This window comes from Polypterus senegalus, chromosome 10 (assembly GCF_016835505.1).
Source record: "Polypterus senegalus isolate Bchr_013 chromosome 10, ASM1683550v1, whole genome shotgun sequence".
Lineage (NCBI taxonomy): Eukaryota > Metazoa > Chordata > Cladistia > Polypteriformes > Polypteridae > Polypterus > Polypterus senegalus.
This window is the reverse complement of record NC_053163.1, coordinates 32,259,480-32,272,833: the sequence shown is the minus strand read 5'-3', so window position 1 is coordinate 32,272,833 and position 13,354 is coordinate 32,259,480. Positions and strand designations below refer to the sequence as shown.

The window sequence follows — 13,354 nt, the reverse complement described above, 5'->3', positions numbered from 1 at the left end:
TCTCTAAGTGTGTGCGTGGGTTTGTTCCCGCTTTAAAAGACTTGCATATTAGGTTCATTGGCCCAAGTATGTGTGTTTACCCTTTGCGGTGGACTGGCTCCCTGCCCGCGGTTTGGTCCTACTTGCGCTCTAGGAACAGGTCCTGTCACTTACCGAGCGGCGCGCATGCGTATTGAAAGCGTACTTTATTGTACACTTTACGGTGCAGTCCGATCTGTTCTACGAGTGCGTGAACAACTGTACGGCGTGTGTGGTATCCGGGTAGCGGTTGGCTCCAGAATCCCCCGTGACCCTGGTCTGGGTTGGGCGGGTAGAAAATGACATGACTTAGATACCGTCAACGATATTTAAATGGCAGGAAACAAGTATGTCTGTCTGTTTATTGTAAAAGAAGCATGTTATTGTAACGGGTGTGGCGTGAGAATTAGATTTCCTTAGACATGTGTTGTATCCAGTTTATCACCCTTAACCCATCCATCCATTTTCTAACCCGCTGAATCCGAACACAGGGTCACGGGGGTCTGCTGGAGCCAATCCCAGCCAACACAGGGCACAAGGCAGGAACCAATCCTGGGCAGGGTGCCAACCCACCGCAGGACACACACAAACACACCCACACACCAAGCACACACTAGGGCCAATTTAGAATCGCCAATCCACCCAACCTGCATGTCATTGGACTGTGGGAGGAAACCGGAGCGCCCGGAGGAAACCCACGCAGAGACGGGGAGAACATGCAAACTCCACGCAGGGAGGACCCGGGAAGCGAACCCGGGTCTCCTAACTGCGAGGCAGCAGCGCTACGCCGCCCTCACCCTTAACCCGTGAATCCAAATGGGAATCATAATGCAATTAAATATTATTGATCCACTGAATTCGATATTCTTCTTCATATGTGCTTAACCAACATTCTCCAAGCATCTCCTCCTCAGTCGAGCTCTTTTCCTTCAGATCTTCCTATACTTTATCCATCCACTTCCGCGTTGGCCTCCCTCTTTTCCACGGACTTCGAAAGGCACTCGCCAAATTATTAAAACGTATGGCACCTAAGCCATTCTTAGTATAAATACTATACAGTAAGCGTATTTTTAAGTGATGCGATTTATTCCTGCATATGAACCTAAAAATGGATTAATCAGCTCTGTTGGACCATACAGAGGGCACAGAAACAGGTAATGCCGGGTCAGCAAATCGAGATATGCCACTAGCGTGGCCAGAAGTCCCAGGCCCAGCAGCGTGAGGTCTCATCGTAACTACTGTTACAGAGAAAGTCTTTTCAAGTCTCCCCTTATCGTTTTTACAAAAGGTATTTCACCTTTTCACCAACTCTTAAAGTCACTGGTATGGGTAATATTAGGACCATTAGCCGTCTGTGGCTCGGTAGTGTTATTTTATGGCTTCTGTGATATACTGTACTGCCTAGTATTCGTTCATGCCAGTAGATGGTGCTGTTTGTTTCGTGTATAATTCCGATAGATTTTTTTCCCTTGACTTGTGTTCTTATTGATTATTGTTGTTTTGGCGCAAAATTGTAATATACTGAGTTCCGAAAATAAACAGAGTCTTAATCCAGGATATTCATCTGGGTGGAAAGTCACTTCAATACACCGGCGCTCGCCTTCAAGTGGAGAGCCCGTCTGGGACCCCCTATGTTATGACGCAAATATCTTTGTGATGTGGAGACAGTGAGCGTCGTGTTACTTAAACCAACCATACAAACCGCGGCTGCAATGGCGAAATGGACGAAGGGACCAGGCCGGCGCAGTACGAACGAGTGCATGCGGACGGACAGACGGACGGATCTCTGTGCCTTTCTATCCTGCGATGGGCTGGCGCCATCTACTGGTGTGGTTACTTATTATTGGGGGATAACCTTGGAAAAACGAATAAGGAGGTTAGAACAGTGGCTCCCAAACTCGGTCCTGAGGACCCCCTGGGGCTGCAGGTTTTGGTTTCAACCAGCTTCTCTTCTTAATTGGACTCTTAGCCTTATTAAGTGCGCTGTTATTTGCCGGTTTCCGTGTTTCGGGGTCAATAAAGAAATTACAAAGTAAGTCTGTTAATAAATTTTCATGAAAATTAAACAGTTAAATGTGGATAAAGTATATGTTTTTTTACTTTTTATTTATGCTCATCCCGATTTCCATTCTGCCTTTCCATTATTGAGTAATTTGTGGGTCTAACGCTGAAGCAGTGGCAGCCTTTCATCATTTAGTGAAGTTCGGCCGGGGGTCTGATTTGCTTGTTTCTAATTGTCACTATTAGGATACAATGAAGTGAGCGGACCACGCAAAATAAAAGAAAAATAATAGGAAAGCAGCAAAATAAAGTAAGCATTTAAAGCTATAGGTAAAACAGAAATATTTCTAAATGTCTCAATGTAAAAATAATACTGCTGTCCTTTGCTGAACACATAAGAAAAGAGTGAGGAAAAAACAGCTAACTGAACGAGATCAATTATCATCACTGACTGTGAATCTGGTTGGATCAAAAACCTGCAGCCAGACGGGGTCCCCAGGACCGAGTTTGGGAATCACAGGTTTAGAAAATAATGCAACGAGGCAGAAAGTCCAAGCGCGATTTAATTTGGGGACCTTGTTATTAGTGTCTTTACAAAGCTCCGCCCCCCTCGACATCACGTGACTCTTCAGGCTCTGTCTCAGCGTGTGAATGCGAGGTTATCGCTTTTTTGGGTGTCCTGTAACCCAGCCACGAACACTCTTCAAACAAAGCAGTGCTTCTGTAATGTCACGGTACTGGGTTGTGTAGTTTCTCATTGAACCATTGCTTGACAAAGCACCATTTGGTTTTGGAAACGGTTCTTTGGGCTTTAAAAAGGTCCCTAATATGGTGACAAAAATCTATTAGGGACTAGCAGGATGCTAACAGATCAAGAAAACCTGAAGCTAGTTATGATAGGCAGTGAGAGTTCTTTTAAAATCAGCAAAGCGTTTTTATTTCACAAATCTGTTACCATCTTCATCATTATTTATGGAATAAGCCATGGATCTTCTAAATAAATAAAGGTTCTTTCTTTAACCTCCATGTGGATGGTTCTTTTGAGAGCCAGAAATGATTCCGCGATGCACTTTGGCACCTTTACCTGTTGTACTAATGATCCAAAGCTGCTCACCTTACTGACTGTTCCAGAAGTTAGGGACTTCAGTAGCACTGCTGTGTTCTTACCTGCATTGTGGATTTAGAAGAAATGACTGCAGTACTAACTGCTTCTTATTCAGAGTCTTTGTGTTCTTCCACCATTTTAATGTCCACCTGTAGAATGAGCTTCGTTAAGTTTCCCAGTCACACTGGACGCTATCAGCAAGTGCCTTCACTTTATCTACAGATTGATTCAGTTGCTACTCCACTTTGCATGACAGTTAGTGTTTCACAGAACAGAACAAATCCAAACAATTAAAGTGACTGCACTAAGATGACACGGAGGGACAAAAAGCTTCAGGTAGAGTCTTGTCATCTGCATAACCAAAATTAAACCAGCGCTATGAGCCCATCAGAGCCACATTAAGATATACCCGGTCAGCACAGATCCTACAAACACAGCAGGACTCAAATGTACTGCGCAATGTTTGAGGAACCTGTGGAATAAAGGAAGAATCAGGAGGGGCTCAGATCTGTAACGAAACACCATGTGAATGCAGACTTGGATGTACTGGGCAGCATAAACCTGGGCAGGATGGTACAACAACTAACAAACGTAAAGCATTATGAAGAATAATTAGGTGAATTCCTCCATATCTACTGTACACAAATATCAACTTTAGGGTTATCAACGTGTACTTAATGATGCTCTATTCGAGAGGTCTGGTTGGAACTGGAAAAGCCATTCAATCCAAACTCTTGGCCTTACTCTGGTTCATCAGAACAGTGAGAAAGTATCACCTAACAAGACATTTGGCACATAATTTACAGCCTGCACGCCTGTGTTTCCACAGACCCCCTCTGTGCTCCTCTCTGGTCCTGTGTGACCAAATCTTTTGGTGTTGTCACCGGTATTCCTTCACACTCTCCCTCTGTTCCAGAAGCACTTATATCATTCCAGTTACTTCAAAAGTTTGACTGGCCTCCCACCAGCAAACCCCCTGACTTTGCCTCTTTGGGAGACATCCTCCTTTAACATAGCCCTCTTGGAACGCTCCACATCCCACACCAGCAGCTTATCCAGCTCTACAATCCACAGATGGCTCGACAGAAGCTGGGTGCAGGTTGTTCCATGATGCAGTCTCCTCTTTTCTTCTCTTCCCGGTGTTCTTCAGTCTCCGCCCTTTGCTAGGTGACTGCTGTCCTGCCTGTTTTTTAATTAACATCAACCACTCCTCAATGCTGGGAAGGTCGATATATGGGGTGGTATTTTGTTGGTTTTCCCTTTTTTCTGAAGAAACAATGAAAGTTTCTCACTTATATTTAGGCAATCTTTAATAAAAATGTGTTTCCTATAAAAAAAAAAAAAAGTGTCTTGCACAGCACATATCACTTCAAACTACTGTAGCATGCCATCCAGAGTTTGTTCTCGCATTGCACCTAATCTTGTTGGGATAGTCACTGGCTCCCCATGGACTTAGATTGGGGAAGTCAGTTAGAGAATGGATGGATATTTAACTTAACTAACACTCTAGGCTTACACTGTGCCACAGCTGTAAAACTACTTAAGTTCTACCATCTTGTAAATTTCTTTTTAGTTTTATTCTATTTGCTTGATTGCAGGCGGGTCCTTTGACCACTAAATACTCCTCATAATCATCACCAAGACCTCTGCTTCTTTCACTAACAACTTACATACACAGCTGTTGGGTTTGCAGAGTCAACACAAAGAATTAATGAGGTCCCACCACTTCATTACACGTTACACTCTTTTGCATCTTCTGGGGAGTCTAACATGATGGGGTGTCCATACTGAATGTGTCCTACACACCTTAATGTCTCCTCAAAGAAGACTCTGAGGAAACTTGGTCAAAGAAAGGAAGAGACTCTGGCCTTCTCACCTCAATTCATATTTTGGGGGTTTGGTTTTGAGAGCATCGAGTGCACTTTGCTGTGTAGAAGGAGAAACTGTACGTGAAGAAATCAGTATGCAAGTGGACCAAATAAACAAAGCCCCTTGTTCTACAAAGACAAGCTCATTCTAAATTCTTTCAACTGATTTGTGAACACTGAAATCGTATTCCACCAAAGATGATTAACTGGGCTGTAAGAGTTTATTTGCTTGTGAAAACTCGGTTTATGGTGACACTGCACCAACAATTAAGACTGTTTACTGTGGTTTCATCGATTTCATAATGGATCTAACTCGGTTGAAGACGAAAAAGATCTGGACGCCCTTCAACCTTAATAACCAAGGAAAATGTTGAAACGGTTTAATTCTTCATCATGGCAATGCTCCTTATCACACATCCCTTCTAGTACGACAATTTCTGACCAATAAAAACATTACGCTGTGTCCTCATCCACTTTATTCACCGGATCTGGCACCGTGCAACTCCTGTTCCCTAAATTGAAAATGAACATGAAAGGCAAACAATTTCAATCCATTGAGGACATCAAGGCAGCCATGACAGCCCACCTAAAGACCCTCTTGAAAGAAAAGTTCCAGAACTGCTTCACAAGGTGGCAGGAGCGGTGGGATAAGTGCATTCGAAGTGGAGGAGAGTATTTTGAGGGTGACTAGTAGTTGTAAATCTTTTAATGCAATAAATGTTTCTTTTTTTAAAACATTCATCATATTTTTTAATCACACCTCGTATATGCAAATAAACTTTTAACTGAAGAAAGAAGACATTCTTGCTTTTCATAAATGTATCTCATCTCCCTGAGGCACCCCAGCCAAGTAATTTACTAAATTCCACCAATGGCACGGTGCACTGATTGAAAATAAGGAAGTAGTGATTTGGTGCTGGAGGTGCATTTTGACAAATAAATGAGAGTATCGGATGACAGGTGAGGATGTGACCATATACAAGTCTCTTGGTAGGATTCTTAGTAATCAAGAAGGACATACAGCACTGGGATCAAATCCAGGACTGAGTGAGACAGGAACACATTCCTGAAAATGAAACTACTTTCTTGCTATCAACATCTTAACCAGCAGTTTCACATGTGCCCAGTTCATTATTATGTTTTCTCCATTCTTCTGTATGGTTAGAATGGTGGACATTAACACCAAGGATGTATAAACATGTGGTTTCACAGAAGGAAGTTGAAACTATCATGAACAGTTTGCAAATGCAATGAGGAGGTCCTTGAAGGAATGCATAAGCCTCTGGAAGTCATGAATGCCACCAAGCACAAGAATATTTGATGATGAGGATGATGTGCGATGATAAATACCAGCTACTGCAAATTATTATCCAGGAAACGATACAAAGAATGAGAAGACCTGGAAGCCGGCAAACACCTTGGCTTTACAATCACCAAGTATGGTTCAGGAAGAGTACTAGGGTCCATGTTTTTGTTCAGAGTTTCCAAAGTTGAATCAGCACTTCATTATTGAACATGGCATTAGATGGAAGAAAACTGGATGGTATCCACAAATACTGTGGGGAGAGGTTTGGAAATGGCTGGGCAAACTCTGACAGACCTACATTTTGACGTTAACATTAAGAGTTAAAGATGTTAAAATTTGCCCTGGGTGTGACGAGGATGGATAGGATTAGAAATGAGGACATTAGAGGGTCAGCTCAAGTTGGACAGTTGGGAGACAACACAATGTGCAGATGAGAGATGCTGAGTATATTGGGAGAAGGATGATGAGGATGGAGCTGCCAGGCAAGAGGAAGGCCTAAGAGAAGGTTTATGGATGTGGCGAGAGAGGACATGCAAGTGATGGGTGCAACAGAGCAAGATGCAGAAGACAGGACGATATGGAGAAAGATAATCTGCTGTGGCAACCCCTAACGAGAGGAGCCGAAAGAAGAAGAAGATTAAACAAGGTGGCAATCAGCGAGTAGTGAAACACAAAACCGGATTTTCAAGATGTGTTATTCAAGTAGAAGTGCCATAAGGACGCTTGAGGAAATTTGGCCAGTTGAAGACAGAAAACGTAAAGGAAAATGGTAGTGTTAACACTTAATAAAGCAGTTATAGGGGTGTAACTTATGGAGTGATAAGTAGATTCTCCAGCTTTAGAAGTCAGTTCACTGAAGGCTTTAGGACAACAGTCAAGAGGTATCTGTATGAGATAATAGGACAGCTGATGGACTGAATGGTCTCTTCTCGTTTGTCAGATTTGTTTTGGTCTTACTGTATGTTCTAATGCCATGCAATCTTGTACATAATGTTATGCATTGATTTAGTAAACTAATTTAGAAATCTCTTAATTATAAAAAAAAAAAAAACACATCCATGCCCTAATTCACATCTTATTTTTTTCTGAGCCTCTACCAGTTACAATCTACCTCATAATGTGGCACTAACCATTCAGGTTATGTAAGGGAAGCAAAAGTTGATAATCAAAGAACATTTTTTTTTATTTAGTAATTGAAATATTTCAATCTAATTCATAAAAATAACCAATTTAGATAAACACATTTATTGATTGAAAATTTTTACAAAAAACTGTAACACTCTGGTCATAAGTAAAAATCAGACTGTTTACATGACACATCTGTAAAATACAGTCAAAAACATTGGCTCATCAAAAGCACTGTGTTGAGGCAACAAGTCAGGCCTGGGATAGAGAAAAACGTGTGCACGCTGTGTGTGTTATAAAACAATGCTGTCCCTCGGCCACTACGAGGGCCTGAACATAAGGCAGCGAAAGATCTGCGATCTGCACATGTCAAAGCTAACGAGATAATAAAAGAAGAGACACGTTATCACCCAGCAAAGAGAGAACAGTGTTTTGAGGTTTGGATTTAAGTAATATGAAAGGCTGGAGCGATGCTGTCACCAAGACACAGCTTTTATAACATTTAATAACAAGAGATTAAAGATGGCATTCACAGATTTAGACATTTAGGAAAACAGCAACAGAGAGTCCAGTGTGAATAAGGCCCGGTCTTACTGTAAGTCCTGCGATAATAAGAGACAGTCTTAAACCATTTTTTGTTAACCATTTTCTTCCAGGAACAATCCTTTTGCTTAAAGCGTGTTTAGGCTACATACATATATTGGACATCTTCTGTTTTAATTTAGTAATCTTAGTGCATGTCCACTTTTGTTCACAGGTCTTTGTTACTTTATTTTACCGCCAAACATTTACAGAACAGGATAGTCCCTTGATAATATACCAGAAGGAAGTCCTGAGGCTCACCTTAACCTGCTTCTATATATAATGTACAATATTTAAAAGAAGAAGGGGAAAAAATCTAATTAAAAAGAAAGCAAAAATAAACTGTTTTGAATAATCCAATATCAAAATATGTAAGGAATCTAAACAAACTGAAATTTATACAGTAGATCACAAAACGTGTACTAAGAAATAATCTTAAAAAACAAAGACTTAAAAGCTGCAAATAAAATCAAAACAAAAACCGAGTGAGATAAAAAATAAATACATGAGAAGAGTGCAGCCATAACACAGAAGCCAGTGTTCAGCCCAGCTGACCTCCGATCCCAAGGCTGACGATTTAAGGCACTGTTTACATTTTCTTGAACTGCTTAAAAGAAGATATGATAGTGTCCTCAAAGTGCTGTTGATACAACAAAATAACAAGCAAACAAATCAGTTGAATATTTTAGCAAACAAAAAGCCGTAACGAGTAATGGTCAGTCATCTTTAATCTACAACATATTTTTACTTTGGTTTTTAACTATCAGTGAAAAGGCAAAGTCAATAATGCTTAAAAAAATAAAAGATTCAAAATTGTATTCCCTACATCCCCACCACCCATTTTTATTTACTAACTGACAGCTACAGTGTAGCTTTACAGCTGCTGTAAACCTGGGGTCTTATTTATATGACTTTGCATGGATTTAAGCAACAAAATATCCTTACATCAAGAAAAAAAAAAAATCGGATTTATAAAACCTAGCATACGTACATTGGTACACAATTTACAGTACCTATATAAATCACAATCACCTTTGAAATGTCCGTATGTGAAGACACCTCTAACTCTGCCCAGCTGCCACCATGAAACTACTATACACAGACTACGCTCATCAGCCTCATACATATGAAATTGTGATGCTGCAGTCCTTCATTGGCTGGTAGAGCAGCTTCCCTCCTGGCACATCTTGCTGCACTCTGCAATTAAGTGAGCCAAGATTGGGCACAATATTGTAGTGCCTTTCCTCTGTGCTGGGGTGAAAAGACATAAGGTGTCACTGTCTAAGTGGGTACCCATTATCACCTGGCACATGTAATGACAAGACTAGGCACAAAATCGTAGCGTGTTTCCTCTGTGCTGGGGTGAAAAGGCATAAGGTGCCATTGTCTGAGCAGGTATCAATTATCACCTGGCACATGTAATGCCATGATTGCTGTTACAATGAATAGTATAAACCATATGAAAAATGGAGGGTTCAGCCAATTACCTTGCCAACATGCCAGCCACCACATACAGAATCATCAGCTAGTTGTCAGCCAACAAATCACTGATGACCCAAGGCCACCAAGCCATGACATTTGTCGGTGTTAGCATGGCATCACAGAGGACTTGTACATTAAAGAAAAGTAAATGCTTACAGTTAACAAAAGGCAATTCATTCTTGCTAGATGCCCTTATTTCAACACCAGTGAAGTAAAATGTGCCAGTTACAGAAGGAAAACTGCACACTGCTGCAAATTGTCTTTTAATGTCGGTAAAAACCTCTTATGTTTTATCTATATATAACCACTCCAAAAAAAACCGAGTGTGGCACCTTGTTGGTCAGTTAATGGCTTCTAGCTCAGTGGGCATGACGGAGTGAACCTTGGTTGTGATATTGCTGACATATCAGCCAGTTCCCTGAGAAGTAACAACAGGCAGGCTATATTAACTGATACAACCCCAAAAAATGTCTTCAGTGCAAATACAAAGAATTAGCTCTCTTAAAAGGGAACTAAAATACAGTCTGAACATACTGATTATTAATTCTGAGGTTTACTTTTTTTTTTTACGTCAACACATATTCTAATAATGGCTTGGTAATATTATCTACTTTGCATGTGAGACGTCATTTATCTGACTTGACTGCATTTCCCTACTTTATTGAGGGTGTTATCATGTGCCAGTTTCTCTGAAATGTGGCAAAGGAATGGGTCAGAACTGCTGCAATTATACCATTGTTCTCCCATCAGGATTTACTTTAGAAATCTACACATGCACATTTCCAGCCTCTTGTTGTGCATACACAAGTTTTATAAATCTGACACCTTGTGCACTTGAACCTGTGTATCACATGACACATGAGGTAAAGGCATTCATGAAGCCTCCGTAGTGCAGTCAGAAAGTATAGAAGCACTCACCACTTAGTCTCCAATGCTGTTTCCTAAAGCCTGTCCTTCTTGCAAGGCCGCCATGGCCAACCTTAAATGCTCCCGCAGCTGGCCGATTTCTCTCTCACTCCTTGCTTTCATGTTGCTCAGTTCCATGTAAACATCCTTGTATCGGTCAGATGCACACTTCTTATCCTAGAAGGAGGAGGGAAGTTACATTGTTAGAGAAGTCCTTCCTCCATGACACTTTGCCTGATACATAGTTTAAACATCTTAAACAAAAAAAACTATTTTTGTTTTGTTTGCATAGAAAGGATATGAAGTAGCCAGGAAGTTTGCTTACTGATTTCTTTTGACATCCAGTTCTGTCTAATATCTGAAACTTTGTCATTTGGCTCTTTGCTTAAGTCCTGTCTTTGAAACCCTTTGGTTTTCCCCTCAACTATAATCTTGCTCTATCCCTTTGACTTTGGTTTTTTATTTAGTGGTCCTTCTCTCAAATGATTATCCTTTTAAACAAGCTTTGCCATTTTGCTCATAATGGTGATGTCCCACAACTGGATCCACAATTTCAAAAAGAAGCTACTTCTCAATATCGCACATTACCTTTTGCAGTGTCTCCAGTTCATCTCGCAGACAGGTGATCTCTTTCTGAAGATACGCAACTTCATTCTCCTTTACTCGAAGAAGAACCTACAAAAAGGAAACTGCAATTATACGCCACATTTCTTTCACAAGCTCCAACATATACCTTAATCAAATGCTTAAATATTTCAAACCATTATTAATCAAATAAATGTTTATCACTGTATGGTATATTCTACAATTGTTATTGAGTACACTGCAGTCACAATGTATAAATGTCAAGCCACCTTAACACACACAACTTGCACTTACTTGAAGTTCACAAGAGTTCAGTGTCCGATTCCCGGCATCTCCTGATCCCTGATTAGTGACAAATGTCCGCAACCGACTGATCTCTTCTGACATCCGGCTTTGCAAATCCTGGAGATGAAATATAATAATTCACATATAAAAAGTTTGATGTTTCAAGTTGCAGCTTCCTCATTTACTTTTCTCTCAACTGATCTCTCCTATATCCCATTAGTCTTTGTGTGCACACAGACCTGGTTTTGCTTGCGCGCTTCCTCCAGAGCCCTTTGCAGCTGACTATGTTCCCTCTCTCGTTCCCCTGCTGTCTGGATCAGCTTATTGACCTCCAGGCACTTTTGTGAATAGCGTTCCGAAAGACTATCCAAATCATGCTTCAGTGATTCCATATCTGTCCTGAGGAAAAAGTCCATGAATCCAGTTCTGTTAAGTCATAGTTTCAAAGCTTGTTTTACAAACAAAGTCTCTGTATTCTGAAGAAAACATTTTATGCTGCATGCGAAAAAATCCAGTGATCAATAAATAATTCCAATTAAATTGGCTGTGGTTTTCAGAATCCACACCCCATCTCTTTCATCTCTTGTGCCACATACTATGATAAAAAGCAAGATGTAAATTTGAGTAAACAATGCTGTTTCTTGGTGCTCATGAATCTCAGCACACAAAGTGAAATCTAACCCAAGTTACACATTAAAGTCTTTCAGAGGGGAGCCTTGACAGACAAATGGCCTCACTCTTTATCCTGATCACTGATTCTGTTCAATTTTGTGCTAAATTTTGTATCTACCCCAGTAGTTTTATACATATCTGTTTTACACTTGTGCAACAGTATCTAATGTACCATTGTGTGTGTCATGGACCACAACTGAGAATTTCCAGTGACACTGTGGAGACCACCAAGATATCTGAAATCCATTTCCACAATTAAACATTTGAGTGCTGGTATTTTCTTATCAGGTGCAATTCATTGACATACTTTATTTTTGCCTAAGGAATTGGTTTTCAACTTTACTTTCCATAAAAACAAAACCAGGACAATAAACCGTAACTATGACTATTTTAATACATACATTGCCTTCCATAATGTTTGGGACAAAGACACAATTTTCCTTGATTTTTCCATGGGGAGACCAAGTAGAAAAAGCATTGTCATTTTTACATGGCGTGACCGGAATGTATGCATATCTCTTTATTATAAAAGAAAATCTTGAGATGAGACAAGACTATTGCCAAGAGATTTTTTCAAGTCCTGCCCTTCTCTCAAGCATTTATGGTTAACAGCCCACGCTCATGGTCCTCTCATCTCTCATTTGTGTGAATGCTATTGTCAGACACAGTTCCTGCACTCTCAGCTCTTATAAATTTTTACATTTTCCTCACTTAAGTTTCCAATAAAAGACGACTTCTTATGTCCAAATCTTATTGAAGAATTTCATCCCAAAAGGTTATCAACAGAAGAAATGAGTACGTGGGCAATCCTAGCACTGAGAAATGAATTAACATGAAAATTGTTGATCAGTTATACAGCAAATTGGTTAAATGTGTATCAATAGACTATGCTGGAACAGTTGGTGGTGATGGTGCAGAAAATGAAAACATTAACTAACAATATCCCATAAAATATCTACAACCGTTAACACCGTCTGGTCTTCCACCGGCTGAATTACTGATGAAAGAAGGATGTATCATAATGTTATTGTGTAATTTATGTATGAGTGACAGGCTATGCAATAGGACAAGATTAATTATATTCAAAATTGGTCGAACAATTCTGAAATGTAAAATTTTAACAAGCGACAAGAAAGGCAATGTAGTACATCTTCCGCGGATCATTAGACACCAAAGGAGATCTTGATATGCCATTCTTATTAAAACGTTTACAGTTTCCCGTTAGAACAGCTTTTACTATGAAAATTAATAAATCACAGGGACAAACCTTCGAAAAAGTCGATTTATTAGAGAGAAAGAAACAATATTGGGTTGGTGAGCAGAAAGAAAAGGGGCAGAGACCCCTAGTACCCTTAAAGTAAAATCTGCACTTTAATCAGGTCTGAATTATGTCTTTGTCCCAAACACTATGGGGGGCAA

The 13,354-nt window shown here is 40.3% G+C and overlaps 1 protein-coding gene across 1 annotated transcript in view; it reads right to left on the bottom strand.

Moving 5' to 3' along the window:
* Positions 1-7,527: 7,527 nt before the first annotated feature.
* Positions 7,528-13,354, bottom strand: part of triobpb (TRIO and F-actin binding protein b) — a 51,760-nt gene continuing 45,933 nt past the window's right edge. The window contains exons 9-13 of the mRNA XM_039765643.1: positions 11,503-11,662; positions 11,273-11,380; positions 10,982-11,068; positions 10,406-10,570; positions 7,528-8,645 (exon numbers count right to left, since the gene is read on the bottom strand). Of these exons, the coding sequence (XP_039621577.1) occupies positions 10,409-10,570; positions 10,982-11,068; positions 11,273-11,380; positions 11,503-11,662 (517 nt within the window). The 3' untranslated portion in view covers positions 7,528-8,645; positions 10,406-10,408. The remainder of the gene's footprint in view (positions 8,646-10,405; positions 10,571-10,981; positions 11,069-11,272; positions 11,381-11,502; positions 11,663-13,354) is intronic.